The sequence below is a fragment of the Grampus griseus genome (genome assembly GCF_964374135.1).
Source record: "Grampus griseus genome assembly, chromosome: 14".
NCBI lineage: Eukaryota > Metazoa > Chordata > Mammalia > Artiodactyla > Delphinidae > Grampus > Grampus griseus.
The window spans coordinates 82,500,035-82,524,397 of NC_139008.1; the positions used below are offsets into that span (position 1 = coordinate 82,500,035).

Consider the following 24,363-nt stretch of genomic DNA (forward strand, 5'->3'; position numbering starts at 1 on the left):
GAGATATCAGCCGTGGAGCTCAAAGGAGCCGTTTCACACCAGCAACATGAAAGGAGCTAGCATCACGGACGGGGCGCCCAAGGTGAGTGGCGGGGCTGTGTGCAGAGGCAGACGGAGCAGCCTGTTTGGGTTATAAGGACAGCGGCCGATTTCAGGGCTGAGTTTCTGATGAAGTCAAAGATGAATACCAGTAACATCTAAGTTTGAGAGGAGAAAGTTTCACGTGAGTTTAAGTATAGAAACTATATGTGCCGTAAAGCTCCTGACCAGTCTGACTCAGAGATGGTTGCAAATTACTTTCTCGCAAAACCCAGTTTACGCGGTTGATAACACAACCCATCCCTTTGTGTCCATTCACCTTCTAACAAACTTCCGAGCAAGACATGGGTCTCTGCCCCAGCCCTGAGTCCTCAGCGGGCCTTCCTCATGCTGTTTTCACATTACCTTCTGTACTGACATGCATGAGTGGAGCTCAAGTCTGTGACAGGAATCAAAAAGGATTTGCTGTTTAGAATGTTGAAATGGCTGCTAAAAGAAAACTGCTTGGACACAAGGAAAAGTGAAGGTCAGGGTTATTTTGCTACATCTTTTTAAAATTTTAAGTAGAACAGGAAAACAAAATGAAACAATTATGAAATGGGGAGCTTGCTTATATGATTAAATATGTGTTATTTATTATTCTAATAGTAACAACAGGTGTCACTGGTGGAATGTACAGCTGAATAACCCATGACAGTCTCTCTTATGTAGATTGCGACCCTAGAATTTTGTACCCGACTATTTGCTTTGAAAAATTTTAAACCATTGGGAAAATAGAGAAGCAAATTCAGTACACCTGTGCACATCCCTTACCTACGCTCACCGACTCCTGACACCTCGTCACATTTGTATGCATCTATTTGTATATATTTAGACACAGGCTACGTTCACGTTTTCCAAAAATCCAAAAACATCCTTTCTAGCTTTTTTGGCTGTTATTCTTTCTTTGCATGTTTACTTGTTTTTTTTCCAGCCCAGGACTCATTCCAGGATCACACATTTTGTTTGTTACGTCTCTGTCATCCTTAATCTAGAACAGTCCACTACTTTTTTTTTTTTTTACATCTTTATTGGAGTATAATTGCTTTACAATGGTCTGTTAGTTTCTGCTTTATAACAAAGTGAATCAGTTATACATATACATATGTTCCCATATCTCTTCCCTCTTGCGTCTCCCTCCCTCCCACCCTCCCTATCCCACCCCTCCAGGCGGTCACAAAGCACCGAGCTGATCTCCCTGTGCTATGCGGCTGCTTCCCACTAGCTACCTACCTTACGTTTGGTAGTGTATATACGTCCATGCCACTCTCTCACTTTGTCCCAGCTTACCCTTCCCCCTCCCCATATCCTCAAGTCCATTCTCTGGTAGGTCTGTGTCTTTATTCCTGTCTTACCCCTAGGTTCTTCATCAGTCTACTACTTTTTTATTTCTTTCATAAAACTGACATTCTCTATGAATATCCAGATTTTTTAACGATTTATCCTTTTATTTTAATGGGCCACTTATTCTGCCCAATTTCTATAGCACTTTACAATGTGTAATTGTAACATGTATGTGTGTAATTAACATGTATATATACATATAGCATATGTATATGTGATAGTCCCAGCATCCCCATGATGCTATATGTATATATACATATATGTGATAGTCCCAGCATCCCCATGAATTTCTATTATCGACATTATACAGATAATAACAGCTGACCCTTACTGACTGTCCATCTGTCAGGCCTGGTCCTGAGTGCTATTCTTGCTTTTTCTCATTACATCCTCTCGACATCTCCATAAGGTAGACGTGTTACTCTTATCCCCATTTGACAGATGAGGAAAGTAGGGTTCATTGACTTGCCAAGGTCATTTGCTAGTAAGTGGAGTGCCAGGAGCCAAACCCAGACAGACTGACGCAGACCCAGACTTAACCAGCTCACTGTATGCTGACCCTTAGGCCAGAGGTCTGCAGTCTTTTCATAAAGAGCCAGCTAGTATTTTATGCTCTGTGGTCCACCTCTGATCTCTGGTGCACATTCCTGTTTTTATTTTTTATTTCTGGCTGCACCTCGGGTTTCGGGATCTTAGTTCCCGGACCAGGGATCAAACCTGGCCCCCTGCTGTGGAAGATCAAAGTCCTAACCACTGGACTGCCAGGGAAGTCCCTCTGATGCATATTCTTTTTTGTTTTTACAACCCTTTAAAAATATGAAATCATTCTTAACTCTTGGACTGGTCATGTGGATTTGGCCCACAGGCCCTAGTTTGCCGACCCAAGTCTTAGATGAATGATGTCTCAGCTCGTACGGATGCACCCCCTACCCAGTTACAGCAGCACCAGGGCGAGAACCCAAATCTTCCATTCCTAGCCCAGAGGCAACCTCAGTTCATGCTTTCTTGGGTATCCCTACAGAACTGCCAATGCACATATAAGATAATATGATTTTTTTTAAAGGTTTTTCAAGAACAGGAGCAGTAACTGAACAACTGTTGAGCTTCTTGTCTTTTACAGTGAACAGTACATATTAGAGCTCCATCTGTTTTAGCACCACTGACCTACCTCAGTATTTTCAATGCCTACGTTGTCATTTAGGTGCTTTTGATTAAAAGGTAACACAATGCTTGAAGGAGTCATACCATGTGAGTGGTTCTCAGCATTGGTGCATCTGACTTTAAAGCAACCCTGACTTTCACTTAGGGGCACCCAGACTCCTTTCATGCCCCGAGGTCAGCCTGTGTACGTCAGGAGGTGAACTGTGCCTGCCCTTTCAGGCTGTTCCCCAGTGTTGCTGCTTGACAAACAACCAAGAGCTCCTCGTCAGTAGAATTTCACCTTTGTGCACAGTGGATTTTGTGTAATTGTCTGACTTTTATTAGGTTTCCGGAAACTGTCTTACAAAATGAAGAGAAAACTAAAAAATAAACATGGTGGTATTAGAGCTAGGAAACACTGGTCTCAAACAGTGTAATTGCAAAAGGTAGAGACCGTTGTGTGTTGCCAAGGCGGTAAATCCAACATCTCATTGGACTGTAGCTGATTGACTCCATGTTCAACTCCATTCATGAAACGCTGGAAAATTAGGTCTGAAAGACAAGGTGAATAACTGGTTTTACTATATGTAAGTCCTTGCTTTGGATTTTTGGTTGTTTCAAAAGTGCCTTATTTATGAAAATAGAGTCTGCATGTATTTTAGTGATTTGGTCCCGTTTGTTGCGGTTTACTTCTGAGCGTATGTGTCTGTGTGTGCGTGCGCATGTCCACACCATTAGAGGTGATGCTGAAAATAGCATCTTTGTGTACAGGCATCTTTGTCTCCCTGGAGTGAATGGCCAGGAATTGAAAGAGGAATCCTGGGTCAAATAAGCATGGTATTTTGTTTTCCATCACTTTCTGAGAACTTCTAAAATTTGAAAACTTAGTTTCCATAGTATTTTCTCTACAATCTGTATTTTCTCTCTTTTATAAATAGAGCCATAGGCTGTTTTGCTCACTTGGTTTTCTGAAGGGAGTTTTCAAACCAAGTGTCTTTACCATGTTACTGAAGGGTGGATGTTCCAGAGCACTGATCAAAATAATATTTATGTTTTAAGAACGTTTAAACATCCTGAAATGTTCTCAACATTTCAGATTCAGCTTCAGTTAAAAAGCAAACATCCTGTGGTCCTCTTCCATCTCAACTCTGAGTGGGATGGTTCTAGATTCACTCAAGGAGGGTCTAGGTAAAGACTTAGAATAAAAAAAAAAACAATCACCAACACTCCCAGGGTTAGTTTAGACCCTGACAGGCTGCAGGGGCATTGGATGAGTCTGCCGCTCGCCAGGACTCTTCTGCTCTGGTACTTCTGGGCAAGAACGCTCGGTGAGGCTTTGTTTGTGAATGAGGAGCAATTTCAGGCTCTCCTTGTACCTTTAAAGCTCTCAGATGGTAAGCAAGACACTTTCAACTCAGTCTTTGTCGGAGAAGGGCAAGTGTGATCACGGCAGGGAACTCACCATCACCCACCAGGCCCTGCCGCGTGCCACTCTCACCAGCTCCCACCACCTCAGTTCCTTCCCCTTCTCCCCTGCTGTTCCCGACCTGGGAATGCTCCTCTCTCCCTGTGGCTTGACCACTGGGTCCTCCTCTCAAGCATCTCCCCATCCAGAGGCCTCTCTGGACCACCCTGTCTAAACCACCTCCCTTTTCCACATCCATCCCATCATTCTCATCATCCGTCCCAGCCTCACTTAACAAGATTGGAAATTGTCTTGCCTTTGTTTCGTCCTTTGGAAATTCATCTCCATAAGGGACAGATCTGGCCTTTCTTATTCAGTGCTGCATCTTTAGTGCCTACAGCAATGCCTGCACATAGTAGGTGTTCAAGAAACACTTTGGTCGGTGTGCGTGTGTGAATGAATGGGAGGTTACCTGGAGTGCAGATAGAGAGCCCTTGCAACATGGTCACGAGGACAGGAATAGTACTTCCTGCTTACCAGATGTCTGGGAACAGAGGTCACCCCTGACTCTCAGCTCTTCTAACCCCTACCTGGCCCCATCCTGACCCGCCTCTCAACCTAGATGCTTGAGAATTACCCCCCTCGTTCTCCCACGGCGAGATGTTGCCTTAGATCTGAGCCTGTGCAATTGAAGTCACGGCCACAAGGACCTGTGGTCTCCCTCTGACCTCACCAGCAGCCTCATCCCTTCACCTGCCTCCCAAAGCAAAACAAGTAACCACAGCACCCAGCTTGAAAGCACAACTCATGGTCCACTGTTTAGCCTCTCACCCAAGACAGAATCATTGCGCTCTGGGGGTTTGGGCGATCAACACAGAGCCGACATTCCCGTGGGATCAGACAGTCGGTAAATAAGTAAATGGACACAATGATCTCAGGTGCTGACAACTGCCCTAAAGCAAAGAAAACAGGGCTTCCCAGTGGCGCAGTGGTTAAGAATCCGCCTGCCAACGCAGGAGACACGGGTTCAAGCCGTGGGCTGGGAAGATCCCACATGCCGTGGAGCAACTAAGCCCATGCTCCACAACTACTGAGCCTGTTGCTCTAGAGCCTGAGAGCCACAACTACTGAGCCCGTGTGCCACAACTACTGAAGCCTGTGTGCCTAGAGCCCGTGCTCTGCAACAAGAGAATCCACAGCAATGAGAAAAGCCCGCACACCACAACAAGGAGTAGCCCCGCTCGCCACAACTAGAGAAAGCCCCCGTGCAGCAATGAAGACCCAACGCTGCTATAAATAAATAAATAAATTTATTTATTTTTTTAAAAAATTAGTATTAAAAAAAAAAACAAAAAAAACAGGGTGACCTGATAGAGGTGATCCACAGAAAGGGCCGCTCTGGAAACCAGAATGATGAGAAAAGCTTTCCAGGCAGAGGGAACAGCAAATGCAAGGGCAGGAATGAATTCAGCAGAGCAGAGCATCCATGAAAACGCCAGTGGTCAGAGCAGAGTTAACAAGGGTAGAAAGTGTCAGAAGCAAGATTTGAGGGGTAAGCAGGGTCTGTTCACATAGGGCCTCGTCGACACTGTAAGAACTTTGAAGTGCATTCTAACTGCAGAATGCACTCTAACTGCATTCAAACTGCTACTTTACACAAGCCACTGGCCTGTGTAAAGTAGGAGATAACATGGGCTGATTTACGTCTTGTAAGACATCTTAAGGCTGCCGTGCACACACAGACAGTCAATAGGAAAGAGCAGAAGCAGGGACGTGAATCAGGAGACAGGGCCAGGGCTTCATTTTCCATTTTGGATGGTACCGTGCTGTTCTCAACGCACATGGAGAAGAACCGTTTGCTCTGTCTTTTGAAAAAAATAAAACGTTTGGTGTTTGAGAGTGTCAGGAGATGTGATCAGAAAGAACAGTAAATAAAGGTATAAATAGCTTTTATTGAGGTACATGTGCTATATGCTTTATTTTTTTAAGAAACGGATGTTTATTTTCCACCAACTTTATTTCCATTTTCTTTCATTCATTCCCCAAATATATTGAGCCAGACGCTGCTCTAAATGCCACAGAAGACAAAAGTCACTTTTCTCAATATTTAATAAACTGTCATTAGCGTTAAAAATCCATTACCTTCTATTATTCTTTCCCCTGTTCGATAACCTTTATTCTCTCTTTTTTTTATAAATTTATTTTTTTTCTTTATTTATTTTTGGCTGTGTCGGGTCTTCGTTGCTGTGCGCAGGCTTTCTCTAGTTGCAGCGAGCGGGAGCTACTCTTGGTTGCGATGCGCGGGCTCCTCACTGCGGTGGCTTCTCTTGTTGCGGAGCACGGGCTCTAGGCACGCGGGCTCAGCAGTTGTGGCTCGTGGGCTCTAGAGCGCAGGCTCAGTAGTTGTGGCGCACAGGCTCAGTTGCTCCTTGGCATGTGGGATCTTCCCGGACCACGCCTCGAACCGGTGTCCCCTGCGTTGGCAGGTGGATTCTTAAACACTGTGCCACCAGGGGAGTCCATAGCCTTTATTCTCTTAACATTGTATTTGCTATAGAGCTCACTTTGGGGGGGGGGGGCGGCGGTGCAGAAAAAAGGCCAGACAGAACACCAACTGCTTATACTACAAGTTAAAAATGTTGCCAGGAGACTTTTCAAAGGAGAGTGGCCTGCATGATAATGGAATGAGGAAGCGACCTTAAAAATGTGTGTGGTCATGTTGGAACTGTGATGACTCAGGGGGGAAATGACAAGAGCCTGGAGGGGAAATAACTTCAAAGGAGGAAGGTGGGAGGCTGGTAACAAAGAAAAAAAAAGATACCACTACAAGTGATATTCGAAGACTCCAACATGAGTTGCAAAAAGGGGAATTAAGTATTTTTGGAACCATTTCCAAACGTATTGCCCATAAACCATGTGTTTATTGGAATGGAAGAGGGCTCCTGTGTGCACATGGCAAGGACAGAGATAGGAACAAGAAGGCGGAGTGTGCGTCTGCGCCTGGGACGGCATCTCCTGGCTCTTTGCGGGGAGGCTTTGCCAGCTCTTAAAACTCCTCTAGGAAATGTTATTCCTGGTCAAGTCTGGGTTCTGCATCGGGCCCACTCACTCCACGGTGAATCGATTGTTCTTTTTCTTTAAACCCTTGCTTCTCCTTAGAATCAGGAACAGTTTTGTTTGTTACAGGCAGCTTGTCTTTTGGGGCTTGGAGGGGGTGAGAATTGGGGTAAGAAAGCAGTAGGGTGCCTCTCCCTCGGAGACGCTTGCCATCTAGTTAACAAAAAGTAAAACGTGCCTGTGGAAGGTTCTCTTGGGTTCAGAATTTAAACTCAGAGGAGGCTGAAGGGGCACGACAGTCAATTACTAATAGCGAGAATGTCAAGTTGCTTCTGTCCTACACGGATGTTTCCCAACATGGAGGGGATCAACAGCCCTGGGGAAATCAACAGGGACAGTTACAAAGCACATTCTCTATAACCTTCCTTGTGGCGCTAGTGACGGGTTTATCTGTGGCTCATTATTGACAACAAAATGAATAAACCCAGTGAACTGGAATAAATGCCCACCAACAGACTGAGGGAAGAACTTAAAGAACAGGTGGCTCGTTGCTTTCCTAACACCCCCAAAAATGACCCTAACAAATGGAGAATTCGGTGAACAAGTATGAACTTTCACATTTCTCTATGATCCAGTAAACAGCTTGGACCAGTTTTGAATTCTTCCTGATCAATCAAGTGGAAAATAATCACACCCTGCAGGGACTTTGACCTCATTCATACAAGATGATTTTAGGTGTGGTACACAGATAGAACATTTCTTAATGTTAGCTCTGTATTTTAATGTGCATTGGAAAAAACTAAAACTAGCTCATCAAACTTGTAATTTCATAGGTCATATTGCTTTGGGAGACTTTTTTTTTATTGGCTTAATTTAATATTTTCCTTGAAGTTAAAAATGTACAGACAGCACATGGATATGACAGGAAGCATGCAGTTAATAGACACACGAAGTTTAAGAAACACAGTCTTAGACAAAGCTTTCTCCTAATTGGCGGTGGTATAATTGCTTCAGACCAATCAAAGGACACGAAACACCTTCTTTCGTCTCCATGCCTTTGATCCCCTTTACGCTTCAAAACAAGAAAAAGGGAAGGAAGGAAAAGATGAGAAAGGAAAGGATCCCACCTGTCATTTTCTTTAATCCCTCTGATGGCTTTCATGAAGTAGGAGATAAGAGCAAGACGAAACCATGCAAAATGTGGGGGGTTGCAGTTGGATGGGAACCCTACACTTTCAGATGAGGATACTGAGGCCCAGGAAAATTCTCAGCTACTTGCCCTCCTCCCTCCATGTGTTTCTCACAAGAGAGGGCTGAATTCTCAACCACTTACCTTGGCCCAACATTGCTCTCAACTCCTCTTTTCCCCAAACCAAATACCTGAAACAAGAATTCAGAGACTTGTCTAGCAAGGAGTGAACTTGGAGGTGGGGAGGGGGTTTGGGGGACGGATGAATAAATATCCTGAATCTCTAGGGCACTACAAGCTACAGAAACAGTTTGGTATAACATGAACCTGTCTTGGGCCACATCCAAAAATATCAATTACTTAGAAGACCTGGGAGATCTTTATTGTTGCATCATTTCAACCCTTGGGCTTGGACTAACAGAACCTTGTTCACCTTGTTCATGGAGAAATCAGTTAAGGTTTGTGTGTGTTCGCAGACTAAGCCATGGTCAGGCTCATTTTTAGAGGTGTTGGGAAAACAAGGAATCCTTCTTTTATTTAAGTTTTTCTTTTTCTCTTATATCCCTTCTCATTTCCAAGTTCACCAGGTTTATTCCCTTCTTAGTCCCCAGTGCCTACAGCTAAGCTGGAGACAATGGCTATTTGCATCCAGATGGGTGGAAGGGAACCGGTGTGTTATGTAACCGGCCCCTATCTTTCCCACCCATGGCTGTTGGTTTCACCCCAGATCTCTCACCCCACCCCAGGTAGGGACAGCTGCAGAAAGAGCAGTGCTCAGGCACAAGTGTTCTAGACCCCAAACCTCACAGCATGCCAGCACCAACTACTACAGGAGTTCCCTTCTGAAGTGATTTCTGCCAATGTTTTCCAGGGTATGGACTAATCACCTTTAAAAATAATTTCTTTAAAGGATCAAGACGAAGGTGAATGTCTGTATCTGAGTTTCTCTCTTCTGGAATCCATTTCCTGCAAGAGTTCAATTGCTTAGGACTCAGAGTGAACTGTGTAAATGCATCCATTACTTGTTATTCTGCATTTTTTCCACTAAGTTAAGGAAGTAGGTAATGATGTTTCCCAAGCAACTATCCCATCAGTGGAAATTATCAAAAGTTGTTTTATGTCCCACGTTTTGAAGCAAAAAAGAGAGAAATTGAATTTTGTTTAGAAAGCTCTATTCTACTCAGTTAAGTTTTTGGCTTTTTTCGTTTTTTTGTTTTTTTTTTTTGCGGTACGCGGGCCTCTCACTGCTGTGGCCTCTCCCATTGCGGAGCACAGGCTCTGGACACGCAGGCTCAGCGGCCATGGCTCACGGGCCCAGCCGCTCCGCGGCATGTGGAATCTTCCCGGACCGGAGCACGAACCTGTGTCCCCTACACCGGCAGGCGGACTCTCAACCACTGCGCCACCAGGGAAGCCCCAAGTTTTTTTTTTTTAAAGCTTAAAGGTGACTCTAAATATAAAAGTAATCTGGAAAAAAGCATTTCAGTATCTCAGTTAAATGACTTCAGATCACTTCCTACACATTCTGGAGCCTTTTAGTCCAGAACTTTTCAACTTTTTCAGAAGCGGAGCTGAAGCTAAAACTCAGTTATTTTCTAGCCTATCTGGCAAATTAATATTAACCACAAGAAAGACAGCAGTTTTCCCTCAGCCTCTCTCACTTAACTGCTTTGCTAAGTTTTTTATAAAAATAGCTCCAAGAGAAGCAACTCTTCTTTATGCTGTGGGATGATGGAAGAAATTACTTAGCTGTCACCTCATTTAAAAAAAAATTCTAAGTATTTCTGAAAATGAAATGCAGATCATTGCAGCCGAGCTGTGTCAAGTTCTACAGCACCATGTTAGGCATGACACATTAAAAGGAAATAATTTAATATAGTTGCAAATCTCAAGGCAAGTTCTGGTTGTGAAATATACCATTTTGCTATGTTAAGTGACTCGGTTCCCTGTAACTTGTGGAATTTTACTTTTCAATGTAAATGTGGCTATGGAAAGCTACTGAAATTCATGAAAGGAAAGAAAAGTTAACTTAGAGAAGAGAAAGAGGAGGAGGCCTGATGGCCTGGTGGCCCATCTCAGCTGCAGACCTCATAATACAGTTCCACGTGGAAGGAAAGCAGCAAGTGGTTATCCCAACGCCTTCCCCGATGTTACGCGAGTGCAAGGCACAGCTGCAGTGTCCTGCAGCTGCTGGTCCTAATTTCTGGTCTTGGGAACAGTCCCCTCATGGGGGCCCCTCCCACTTGGCCCAGGTGTTTGTGCCCAGGACCATGTCATTCTGCAGCTGACCACAGGGGAGGGGACGTAGTGGTGGCAAAGGCACCCAGCCTCTCCTGTTTACCTGGAGACTTATTCGATGCCTCTCTAACTTACCTGGGCCAGGCCAGAAAAACCCTTAAAGCTTCACCCCACCTAAATTTCTGCGATTCTTAACACACCTACGGTTAGACCCTGTTGCCTTTAAGTGGTAGGTTTTTGTTGCCTTCTCTGGATATCGTCTGTGACACTACTCTCAAGGAGCTAGGGAGAAAGAAACACAAAATCAGCTGGTTCTCAACAACTGTCCAAGCACTTCTCAGCATTTTTCATGCTGTAAAGGATCCTCTGATGGATGGGCAATGAGAGTCCCATCAATGGTGTGAGTTATCCCGGAAGTACACAAAGGGTTTCCCCAGATGCCAGATGCTTTTGTGTGGCAAACTGCTTTTGGCTGAGATGAAGACTGACTGGGTCAAGGTTCCCTTCTATCAAATCTGGGAGTAGAACAAGCTTAAGTGATCATGGAAAGCAGGAGCTCAAGTTCACCAACGCAGAAGCAATTCTCTTCTAACAGAACAGAATCTTTTTTAAACACTAGATTTTTATATTGAAAAAGCAAAACACATACATATGGCTTTAAAAATTCAAACTGTACCAATGAACATGGACTGAAAGCATGTTTTCCTTTAATCCCAGAGCTCTATAGTTTCCTGGTCTCCGGTTCAGCTAGCCAGAGGGGGAGCCCCAATGACTTATGTCATCTTCCAGAAAGATGCTGTACTCATAAAAGCATACATAGGGACATACTGTCTGCACAGTTTCTCATCTTGCTTTTTAAAGTATTAATCCTTGGGAATTCCCTGGTGGTCCAGTGGTTAGGACTCCACACTTTCACTGCCCAGGGCCCAGGTTCAATACCTGGTCGGAGAACTAAGATCCCACAAGCCACGTGATGCGGGCAAAAAAAAATTAATACTCTATTTTAGAGAATGTTCCACTTCGGCTCATTTAAACTCTACCTCATTATTTCTAATGGCTGAATAGTATTCCATTATACAAATGTGTCATTATTTGCCAGTAATTACATTGAAGCCATTTCCCAAATTCTTAATGGAGAATCTAATTCTGATCCTCTAACCATACAACTTACCCAACTGAGTTAAAAATGTTTTTATCAGCTTACCATGCCTCTCTCCAGAGGCACACTTTGTCATTTGCTCATCCATCGAAATGCACATGCCATCTCACAAAGGATAGCATGCTAAGCACTATGATTTGTAGGCTAAAAGGGCAGACTCCAGGGTCAGAACTGCCTGTGTGCCAGTCTTGGTTCTATTCGCTGCCCCCCGAGCAACCTTAGGCTAAGTCACTCACCCTCTCTGCGCCTTAACTTTTCATCTCTTAAATGGGACATTAGTAACAGTCCCCACTTTATGGGATTGTGACTATCAAGTGAGATAGTCAATGCTAATTACTTATCCCAGTGCGTGGAACAGAGTTGAAAAGCTGTGAGCAACCCTTATTAAGGCGGCATTGGCTACATAGGGAACAACAATACAAACGTGACTCAATATGCATCCCAAAGATTAGAGAGGATTTTTTTTTCTCTTTGATTAATTATGGGAACTTAATAGCAGTTGACACATACAGTGTGTAAGAAGTCTGCGTTGTAAGTGGGGAGCCTTCCCAGATAGCCCTTGCTGTGACTCCTTAAAGCCTGTTGAGCCCTCCCTTATCTCTCCCCAGATTGCCTTGCAGAATGCTGTCACCCATCCACATCTCTCATTAAAAAAGTGTCATGGGGATACTTTGTTTCTTCCTCAGGGTTGTCCTCCTTCCTCTGTCCTTCTTCCCTTTTTGGAGAATGTGGGTGGGAAAGGGAAAATGGAGGTGGTGAGGGGATTTTTCTCATGCTCTTGGAAACTTTTCTTTCTCTCTCTCCTCTCTCGATTTTGTTTAACATAATGCGCTTTAAAATATGATGGAAAATAAACATTCACGAGCCAACAGATAGCACCATTCTCTCTGCTTTGATCTTTCTAAGCCTATCTATGTATTTATATAATATGAAATACTTCCAAGTACATTGAAGGGGAGACCTTTGTCTTTAAAGATGATCAAAGAGCTTTCTCCGTTCCGCATTTACTCCTATGTTCTCAGTCTGGGCTCAGCAGCCTCATAAAAGATGTATTAGAGAATATCTCATTGATCTCAAAGGAAAAGTTCCTACATCCAGGAAAAACCTTCATGAACTTCAGGGGTTCACATTTCCCATACATCACAGGGTTTGAAATATTTACAGTGCATGCATTTTAAAAAAATTGTGGCTTATGTGTAACTATTCTCTCTCATGGCCCTCAGAGGGGGAGTATCAATCATTCCATCACCTTCCCCTGAAACTAACTACTACTTCCAAGAATTCTTGGAAGTAAGTCATGGAATCTGTGAGAAGGAAGCTAAAACGCTAAACATGGATGCTTTTCAAAGAAGGATTTTAGTAGAAGAAAAAGGCCTGTCTTGTTAATGGGGTTCCACGATGTCGTACAGAGCAGGGACCCAGCAACGGCTTTCTGCTCAGGGTTCCTTCCACGTTTATGATCTCTATCTCTTCCTGTCTGGGACACTTATTTATTTACTACTTCCTGCCGTGAGCGGGTGACCCTGTGGTATGATTTACCTTCCCAAGGAAATGAAGATTTTCTGGCTACTTTAATGGAAAATATTCCAGGATCTCTACTCTCCTATCCCCTGGCCACTACCTCTGTCATTTCAAGAATACAAGAGTCTGGGGGTGGGGGGAACACTTGTGGAGGATGAAGCGAGAAAAAGCAGGATTGGGTTGTGATGCTGATCTGACCCTTGTGAAGGGAAAGAGGGGAGCAAGCAGGGGAGGGTGGAGAGAGCCTCAGACTGTGAGCATTTTGCACATAGTCTTGGATAACATAATGGGGGGGCGATGGGGGGCTTCAGAACAGATTGCCCATTAGAGGAGTCCTGCACTGGGCAGAAAGGCTCCAGCCCCCGCTTGTTAACTTCCAGTTTGCAAAGGAAACCAGTGTGGGGCCTCTAAGAGCCCAGCAGTGGGCTGGACTCAGCCACAGAGTACTTCATTTGGCCCAAGTGTCATCTTTTGAAATCTGCCTGAGTGTGCCGCAGTCTCCACCGCTCCCAAACGTCTGACACCTGGCCTGCCTCCCTGACGTAATACTGCTTGCCTGGCTCCTGTGACCATTTGAGTTTGCCTCTCCTGCCTATAGACGTCATTAACCCAGCTCCTTCTAAGTTTACATGCATCTAGACTTCAGCAGATTAGAGCAGGAAATTGACTTGGACTCGGGGAGGCTGTGCACTGAATTGACAAGAGCAGGCTTCAGAGTCCGACAGACTCGAGTTTGAATACCCAGTCTACTGACTGCTGCTGTGTGACCTTACCCTCTCCTAGTCTCGGGCACCATAAAGCTCTAAAATGAGGCCAACACAGCCAGTGAGCCCCCCACCCCCACCCCATCCAGCTCGAACACTGAGTTTCTACAGCTTTGCTCTTTCAAGTGAACTGAAGAAAAGTGGAAAGTAAAGCAGGAAGGCAAGCCAGGCTCTTGGAGAGCCAGCATGGGGCAGGAACTGAGGAGCTGTGCCCACCCTCCCGGCCCAGAGAGGGGATGACCATCCTGGCAGTGGGAATGATGCAGAAGCCCAAAGAGCAGCTTCAGCAGGTGGCATTTCTACAGGCTCATCTAATGTGATTCTGCTTAGAACTGTAGCTGCTGGCTCTTCACATCACTGCAGAAGACAAAGTATGAGAACCAAATCTGTCTCTCTGCATCTTACTTCCCTTGGTCCACAGCGTGCCTCTCTTCCCTTCTCTGGCAGTTACAATCCTGCCCTTCTTTCAAGACTCACCTCAGGGTTGCCCGCAATCCCTCGCCAGCTCCTCCTGGCAGCGCTCCTAGAGCCAACTGCCACCCTTATCTGAGCCTCAGGCATCTCCCGCCTGGACTGGACCACTGGCTTTGATGAGCCTCTTTGGCTTCACACTGGCTCCGTGGAGTCCCCTTTCCACCCAGCAATCAGAGATAAACATCAACCAATACGGAAACCAAGCCCCAGGTTTTTGTTTACTTCTCTCCGGACCACCTGGTCATCTTTCAGTTTCCCTGACTCACAGTGCACTTCGCATAGACACACAAATTCACTCCCTCCCTCCCTCACCCACTTTTCTTCCTCTGCCTGGATGATTTGTCCCCCTTTCTTGATCTGACTAACTTCTACTCACTCCCAGATTGCAACTTCCATGGCCCGTTTCTCAAGGGAACGTTCCCTAAGCCCTCATCCATCCCCACTTCCCAACTGCACTCATAATTCCTCATAAATGTCTATATCTTCCTTCCTTGCACTTAAGAGAAGTAGAAACCCTACGTTTATTTCTGATGTGACTGGAATGTGTCTCCTCTGCTAGGACGTACACCGGCATGAGATCAGGAACTGTTTTGTTCACCACTGTATCTCTAGCAGAGTGCTGGGCATATAATCAATGCTCAATGCAGTCTTGATGTATGAATGATTGAATGAATGAATGAATGAAGCTAGCTAGTTACTCCCATGACTCATTGCTGATTCAGTATAGATTAGCACATTGCATCTGGCCATTGTGTGAACGTCTCCCCAGAGAGGGAATCTGTTGTTTGCCTTCATCTCCCTAGTCTCCTTTCCCTTCTCCCAACTGTTGTATGAAGATGGGCATTTGGGGGAAATGTCCTTTTTGGAAATTGGTTAAGAAGGTTTCTTCCGTTGTACCTAGAACCTAACTGTCTTTGTGCCGAAAGAGAATAAAAATATAAACATATGCCCTCTTTCATCTCTTAAATATCTACACGAATGTTTCCAAATTATCACCCTGTTAAAAAATAACTTGGGAGTGGCCTCAGTGACAATTGCAGTTGTTATCAGGATGCTTTGCAGTCCTCGTCAGTCCCTTCCATCTGTTGTCTATAAAGTGTTCAGCGCAGTGCTGGGGCATGGGTTCACGATGCCTGTTTGCTGCGGCTGCTATTTCTTGTTCTCCCCACACGGCCAGCCTGTCCATAAAAGCCTGGGTTACCCCGACCAGACTGTTTCTTGAACATGCCTAGAGGGTCATCACCTCCAAGTCCCGTGGATGCACGTGGAGGAGCCCAGCCTCCAGCGTGTGGTCAGGGACATTCTCTTCAGGAGGTGACTCGAGCTGAGATCTGAAGGAGGATGAGTCATTCGTGCAAAGATCTGGCAGAAGAGCGTTCAGGGCAGGAGGACTAGCATGGGCAAAGGTCCTGAGGTGGAAGCAAGCTTAGTGCATCGCAGGAAAGTAAGAAAACGATGCAGCTGGAGGGAAATTAACGGGAGTAGTAGCAGCTCGGGAAGCCGATCAGGCCGGGCAATCCGGTAGGGAGTTTAGGTTTTGTTCTAAATGGGGTTCTGAGCAACTGGACATTTTTAAACAAGAGACCAAAAGTCTGATTTATGTGTATAAAATACCACTCAATGCAAATCAAAACTACAATGAGGTATCACCTCACACTGGTCAGAATGGCCATCATCCAAAAGCCTACAGATAATAAATGCTGGAGAGGGTGTGGAGAAAAGGGAACCCTCCTACACTGCTGGTGGGAATGTAAATTGGTGTGGTCACTATGGAAAACAGTATGTAGGTTCCTCAAAAAACTAAAAATAGTGCTACCATGTGATCCACCAATCCCACTCCTGGGCATATATCTGGAGAAAACCATACTTTGAAAAGATACATGCACCACAATACTCACTGCAGCACTATTTACAATAGCCAAGACATGGAAGCACCCTAAATGTCCATCGACAGAGGAATGGATAAATAAGATGTGGTACATGTATATTATACAGTGGAATATTACTCAGAGCCATAAAAAGAATGAAATAATGCCATTTGCAGCAACACGGATGGACCTAGAGATTATCATACCAAGTGAAGTAAGCCAGACAGAGAAAGACAAATATACCAAATATCATTCTGGCTGGTGTCTAGACACTGAATTGTCAGGGGAAGTGTGCAATAACCGATGTGAGGAGAAGGCTTAGAGTCCACGTGACCTCGGACAAGTCATTTGACCTCTCTGACCCTCCATTTCCTCATCTGTAAGATGGGAATAAGAAAACCTACCTCTGAGGCAGTTGAAAATTAAGTGACATAATGGCTTCAGTGCCCCCAACACAAGTCCCCATTCAATATAGTCCACTGTTACCTACCTTTTCTGGGAGAGGAACTCCCCAAGATTTCTCATATTTTAAAAATTCTTTTATGACACAAATTTTGATAGTCTGTTATTAAAACTCTAAGACATTAATTGACTGCAGGAGATGTCTCTGGACCAATTATAATGAAATACTATTCTGAAGGGAATCATGTTATAGCAACATATTTAGGATTTTCCTTTGCTGGGACTTTACATCCTTTAAGATGCTGGCTGCTGCTCTGAAGGCTTCAGGCTGTAAGTGCAAAGTAAACTGTGTCTCCATTTTGGACACAGCTGTGGGTGCCCGATGGGGTGAGTGATCACACAAGCCCATCGTTCTCTGGACAAGCATCCCCGCCTTTTGTAACAGGCAAATCCACTGGCTAAGCTGATGCCAATCTGGGCACTTCAAAGCAACTGCCATGTTGAAGCAACTTCTCTGTCTAAAGATACACACGATCTTATTTCTAGACAAGTGCAAGCACGTTTCAGATGATGGGCTTTTTCTTTTCAGACTACGTTAGATGTATTTCATGGGAATTGTGACGATGGGTTGGAGATTGTGTTTTGTTTTCCCATTTCTTCCCAGAGTGGACAGTTAAAGTATCATTTTCATAAAGGTAAAATCATGAGTCTCATGCGAATATAAAATGAACTCATGTCAAAGATTTTATTAAACTGAGTAATTAATGAAGGAACCAGAAAAAAAGTTAAAAGAGCATTTGAGGATCTAGGTATCTGGAGACAATTCAATACAGTAATATTGGGATAGGATTGCAGGGCTGGACACGAATCTGATTAAAATCCAGCCAACAAGGTAATAAACCATTAACATTTCAGGTTATCTTTTCTTACTGAACAGAAGTTACTGGCTTCTTTAACCAGAAAAAAAAAATCCACAAGGTAGCAAGTAACTTTACTAAGTCAAGACCTTTAATCAATACCCTTTATAAGATTCGAAACCTCCCTTCCCTCTAAATGCTTCATCTCTGCTCGATTCTCCAAAGCTGAGGACCCATATTCATGTGAAACCAACTCACAGCACACTGAAGGGACAGTACTAGAGTGGGCAGACTAGCCAGGCCTCGAGGTCCATCTTCTGGACATCTCAGGGGTCATTCTTACTGAAAGCCATCAAAAAGAGTGGCCAGAGAGTCAGAGAGCTTCCTTCTTCTTAGACAGAAATAGGAGCTCTCACCTTGGTGCTGTGTGTCTCTTTACCTTCCAAAGACTTGAACCTAAGGCATCGCATCACTCATCCTTAACCACTCATTAACTAACCAAGTAGCCAGTGAGCACCTACTGTGTGCTGGAATCTGGGGATACAGTAAGAGCAGGAAAGTGTGGTCCCTGCTCTCCTGGACGTTATGCTCTGCAGGGAGACAGATACCAAATAGATGATCGCCCGCTTAATGAATTAAATACAAGGGTCATAAATCCTGATATGGAAAGGTGTTAAGAAAAAAAATGGGGAGAACTAGCTTAGTCTGGAAGAATATGGGTAACAGGGCATCATCTTTCAAGGAAAGGACACTTTAAATTAATCTGAAAGGATGAGAGGGATTTCACGGGGAGCAGGGGGGCAAGGTGCTAACTGTTTCACAGGGAGCAGGGGGCGCAAGGTGCTAACTGTTTCACGGGGAGCAGGGGGGCAAGGTGCTAACTGTTTCACGGGGAGCAGGGGGGCAAGGTGCTAACTGTTTTGGGTAGAGGGGACAGCTTGTGTGAAGGATTCGAGGACCCCAAAAGGGTGGCGCTCCTGAGTGGCTGGTGAGGAAGTGACGCCATGAGGCTGGACAGGAGAGCAGGGTCCTGGAAGTTTGGGCTTCATCCAAAGGGTGCTGGGGAGACGTCGAAGGGCCGTAGGGTGAGGAATGACGCGATCAAAATTTGTGTCCCTGGAAAGTCCAGCACTGGGAACAGTGCTGGTAAATACTCAGTAAACATTGGCAGAATTCGTGAAGGAGCACAGGGCTGGCCCAAGGGGAAGCTTCCCCTCGGATCCCTGGCTGTTAGCTCTAACTCAGCTCTTTGCTTTCCAGTTGAATCTCATAAACTCACTCAACCTCAGACAAGTAAGGCTTTATACCATCCCTCTAGCTGAGGATCTGTGGTTCACCATGGATGAAAGAGAAAATCTCCGCAGGCAGCAATGACCCTCACTGTACACCAGCCCTTAACGCTTCAGGCCCTTCTTCCTTCTTTGAAAAATGAGTGAACAGTGGAGATGCCCCAGGGAGGTAACGCCCTTCCCAAACTGCAAAAACATTTCAAGTTTTCTTGACAAAGATTTTAAAACGAATGCGCCATCCAACCAAGAGCTGATGCACAGGGTATGTTAGGGTGCAAGGAAATGGGCAGTTTCATTCAAGGGTCAGGGTGGGCAGATGTGGAAATGACTCAGACCTCGCTGGAGGGCCGTGAGCAGCCCGGAAGGGGGAGCCCCAATGATTTCCACCTGCAACTCCCCTCCCACAAATGTGTCTGTGGAAATAACAGGGGGAGTTGCAGATAGTTGGCTATCAAGGTAATCATTTCAGCATTGTTTGTAATCGCTAAAAACTGGAATTAGCTAAAATGTCCCCAAATCAGGAAGTTCGAGTATGGGTCATTCATACAATGGAAGACCATTCTGCTATTTAAAAGGATAGTGAAGAAAACTGTTTATAGGCTGACGAAGATGTTCACAATCTATTTTTAAGTGGGGAAAAGCAGATTATAAAACTGGATGTATCATAGATTCTTATTATGTTTTTTTAAACATCTTTATTGGAGTGTAATTGCTTTACAGTGATGTGTTAGTTGCTGCTGTATAACAAAGTGAATCAGCTATATGTATACATATATCCCCATATCTCCTCCCTCTTGCGTCTCCCTCCCACCCTCCCTATCCCACCCCTCTAGGTGGTCACAAAGCACCGAGCTGATCTCCCTGTGCTATGCAGCTATCTATTTTACATTTGGTGGTGTATATATGTCCATGCCACCCTCTCCCTTCGTCCCAGCTTACCCTTCCCCCTCCCCGTGTCCTCAAGTCCATTCTCTACGTCTACGTCTTTATTTCTGTCCTGCCCCCTAGGTTAAAATATAATTGTTACTCTAAGTATGTGTATGAACATGTAAGTTCAAGAAAAGGTCTGGAAAGACACAGCCAAAGAAGTAACAGTAGTGACCTGTGGTTGGTGGCACTGTAGGTGCTTTTGGCTTTTTCTATTTTCTTACCGTCATTTTGTATTCTTTCTTTATGAACTTTCATCGCTTTTGTAGCAAGGAAAAAAAGGCTCATGTACAAAAATGTGCATGATCTCCTAGGATCTCAGCTGCTGTAGATTTTATGGAGGATTTTCAGTGCCTCTTTGCCTGCAAGGAGGATTTGATTCTCCTTAGTCTTCTCAGATATACATGCATGTGTTTCCCCAAATCCACAGACCTGATTGTGGGTTTAAGATGGTATTTTTCAGCAGTTGGCCATCCAATTCCATTTTTGTGACAGAAAAAGAAAACATTATTATGCAAAAAAAAAAAAAACGGCATCAGTTCTCAACCAATGTAATGGGAGGATTGGTCGTTTCCGCTTTATTTATAAACTGTACTAGGGGCTAGTGTGTATAAAAAGTATAATTAACTAAATTTGATTTTTTTAAAAAGGCAGCCGGAAGAATGAATACCAAAATGCTGTAAATAGTTACCTCTGAGTGGTGGGATTGTAGGTGATTTTCACTTTCTTCTTTTTGCTTCTCTACATTTCCTAATTTTTCTGTAATGCACTGATATAATAAGGGAAGGAGGCGATTACTTTAAAACCCACAGAAACAAATTGCATTCTTTTATTGACAGCAGAAAATTCCAGTAAGAAGGGGTTTTACCATTGCCGTCGTTACACCAGGTGGTTTTGCGTTTTTTGGAGGACTGTGTGGCTTACAGAAAGAGCATGGGTCTGAGAATTAGGAGACTGCCCGTGTTTTGATCCTGGCTGTATAGACTAGTCACTCACCCCCTGCGTCTTTGTTTCATTGCACGTGAATAAATGAACATTGATGGAGCCTCGCCTATGCGCCTGGGTACGTGCTTGATGCTGGGGAGAGAGCAGCAAATCGAGTGAGGTCTGGTCCCGGAAGTCATGGAATTTCCAGTTCCAGTCGGGAGAAAAACAACCACCAGGCAAAGGGCAGTAGAATCATCTTGACACTTTACAGCCAAGCATTACTGAGCACTTAGCAAATGCCAGGCACTGTTCAATGAGCTTTCTACACTTACCAACCCATTTAATTCTCACAATAACTCCATCAGGTAGATGGTACTATTATTCCCATTTTACAGACAAGGAAACTGAGGCCCAAAGAGAGTAGCTAATTTACTCAAGGGCACACAGCTAGGAAGTCACAGAGTCAGGATTTCAACCCAACTCTGTGCTAGGCTGCCCTCTACCGCATAACTAGGGGGGTCATAAATTAAATCAGGACCGTGAGAGGGGAGAGACTGGACCTGGTCTCAGGGTGGAGGTAATACTTCCTGGAGGATCTGACATTTCACCTGAGACCACGCCCCACACTCCCCAAGGATGGGTAGAAATAAATCAGGCAAACAACAGGGACGGGGCCTCTGGGGTCGAGGAAACAAGATAAATGAGCAGCTGTGACTGGGTGCTAAGCGAGTGGTATGGCTGAAGTGGTTACTGGCAATGATAATGACCGTGAATTCTTTCGCCCCTGCCCCCAGATGCTCTTGGCCAGGGCACTTTATGACAACCACCCCGACTGTGCCGATGAGCTGGCTTTCTGCAGAGGAGACATCCTGACCATTCTGGAACAAAATGTGCCAGAAAGCAAGGGCTGGTGGAAGTGTTTGCTTCACGGGAGGCAAGGCCTGGCCCCTGCCAACCGCCTTGAAATCCTCGTGGAGGCCCCTGCCGACAGGCCCTGTCCCCCTTTCCTGAGAGGCCCGGAAGATGCTTCCACCAGCTCCCAGGAGACCTATGAAGTGCCCACCCTGCTCAACCCCTCATCTCCAGGCCCTGTGTACGAGCAGATGAGGAGTTGGGTGGAGCGGCCTCTGCCTCCCACCGTCCAAGTCTATGAAGTCCCTGACCCGCCTTCCAGCGCCAGAATCGTCTGTGAAAAGACTCTAAGATTTCCAAAGCAGGTAAGCCTGTTTCTGGACAGAAGAAATAGGTCAAGGGGTACGTAGCACCCAGGGGCTTAACTACCCTTGAATCGTGGGTGTCCGTCAGGAGATCAAACATACAAGATGGGAACCAGATGGCCGGGGTGAGTGTATGAGCTTGTGTTTGGCGCCCACTTTGGTTGTCATTAACACTCTGGGCACCCTGGCGGTTCCTGGCTCACCGAGACACCCACACTTTGCAGGAAACTAAATACTTAGTCAAGCTGTGTGTGAAAGCATCTCAACATTCATGGTGGTGTTTTTTTACACCAGGAACACTAGGATGGCTAGTGGTAAATGGAGGGGTTGAATTTCCATGGGTCAAAGGCAGGAAATCACTCATCAGATTTAAAATTTGTATTCCTTTCCATCCAGAAACTTTACTTTCAGAATAGCTGCAGAAATATACAAGAAGGCAGAAATAGATCTGGATGAGGAGGCCATAGGCACTATAGCGTTATTTGTTACAGGGAAAGATCCAGGATGCCTAACTGTGTATTCATGGGGTATTTGTTCCGTAAATTTCGGCATAACCTATGATGAGCTACTATGCAGCTGTGAAAAAAAGATGAAGCAGTCCTGTAAGGTATTTATAAGTGGGGACAAAGAACCATTTAAATAAAAAACAACCTAACAAAGAAAAACTCAAAAAAAAAAATTGTGTGTGTATGTGTGCATTGAAAAGAATACACACCAACGGTGGTTACGCTTAGGAAGTGGAACTGGTTAAGGAGAACGTGAAAGAAGGCATTAAGCAGGGACCTTTAATTTATTCGCTCCTGTGTCCCCAGCATCTGGGACCATGCCTGGCATGGGGTGGGTACTTGATAAATATTTGATGAACAAAGAGACTAGGAAGTTGATTTGTGCGTTAGGCAGAGCATGTGTTACATCTGTAGTTTTTAAAAATAACAATTTTTAAAAAACAGAGGAAAAGAAGCGCTCAGTAAATGCAGAATGAAACTGTTTTTTTTTAAAGAAGGAAAGGAGTTAAGAGAAAAATAATGTACTGTTTTTCCCCAAGCGCTGGCCTTCATGAAGTGTTAAGAATGTAGAACAGATTTGCATATGGTCTTCAGTCACTGCAGGCATTTCCTGCCGCCACACACTTTGCTTTCAGCTCAGATGACACATCCCACCCGGCCCCAGCTCTGCATGGAAGTCCCGGCGAGGTCTGTGTCCAGGAAGGCCCACTCCTCCCATGTATGTGCTGGCCCCCCCCCCAGCGCCCCCCCCCCCCGAGCAATATCCCACCTACCATGCAGGCCTCCTCCACACTGGCTTCTTCAGACAAGGTGTTGATTCCTTAAGAGATTTTGGGGTACTTCAGGCTTCCTAGCTCCCCGGGGCTGCCATGCAGAGAACCAGCTGTTACACAGAACAGCTGCCACTCGTAGGCACTGGCTGCAGACACCAGAAGGAGGCAGCCCAGTCTCCAGCATCCATCCGTGAGGTGGACCCCAAGTCACTTTTCGGGAACAACTGGCCCAGATCTAGGCCTGGCACACTCAGCTGTCATCTGAGCAGCTGACTCGGTGCTGGCTTCTCTGAGAACAACAAGTGGCCTGGGCTGAAGTTAATGGAGTTGCTTTTCAAAACCACTAAAAGACACACACAAAAAATCAAAGGCCCCCAAAAAGGACAGCAGCTGCAATGCCCACTGTTCCCCAGGGATCCCAAACCCCCAGCACAGTGCCAGGCTCCTGCAAGGTGCTCTGTAAACATTTACGGAACGAATGAAATGACCGGATCCAACCTAAGGCTTCACAACCATGGACTCACTGTCAACTTCTAGACTGACAACGGTATGGAAGGAGAGATGAGTTTACCTCATCAGAAAAGGGCCAGGGCATTAGCTGTAACATTTGTCCTTGACATGAAGCGTGGAGCTCTCACTGGTGCAGGCTGCGGCCACGGACAGAAACCACGGCTGCCAGAGGGGAATTTAGAAGCGAGGGACTCCTCACCACTCAAGCAGGTCTTGCTGTGGCCCCAGCAAAACACCTGGGGAACTTTCCTTCCTTTCACTCCCGCTTAAGTTCCCTCCATCGCTGCCCTGTCTATATTTTTGCTCCCTCCCGCCTCCCTTTTTTATTGCCTTCTCCGTGCTTGGGGGTCTTTTAAAGCAAGAGATGCCATCTGTGGCTTAGAAATCAGGAGTCCAGGTTCACTTGGCTTTGGGGGCAGCCACAGCTATGCTGGGTGATTGGAGACATCCCAGCACCCCTCTGTACTTCTCTTTCTTGCTCTGTATCAAGAGAGGGTGGGGCTCCATCATTTCTAAGTTCACCTCAAGTTGTATCTTTTGGTGATTCTGAATAATTTTGCTTCTTCCTCTACTACAAGAAGGAAGGAGCTAGAAGAATGCAAGATGATAATCAGTTAAGAATCTTCTGATTCACAGAAAAGGCAGACATCTTCTCCAAGTTCGGGTAATCTAGCGGTGAGCCTTGAGTCTGAGACCGCCCAGAAAATATTCCATTCTG

At 45.2% G+C, this 24,363-nt stretch overlaps 1 protein-coding gene across 1 annotated transcript in view; it reads left to right on the forward strand.

Moving 5' to 3' along the window:
- Positions 1–46: 46 nt before the first annotated feature.
- The window catches only part of CASS4 (Cas scaffold protein family member 4), a gene marked incomplete at both ends in the record, with an annotated part of 43,135 nt that continues 18,818 nt past the window's right edge, over positions 47–24,363 (forward strand). Inside the window, 2 exons of the mRNA XM_082671583.1 lie at positions 47–82; positions 21,434–21,856. Coding sequence (XP_082527709.1) covers positions 47–82; positions 21,434–21,856 — 459 coding nt within the window. The remainder of the gene's footprint in view (positions 83–21,433; positions 21,857–24,363) is intronic.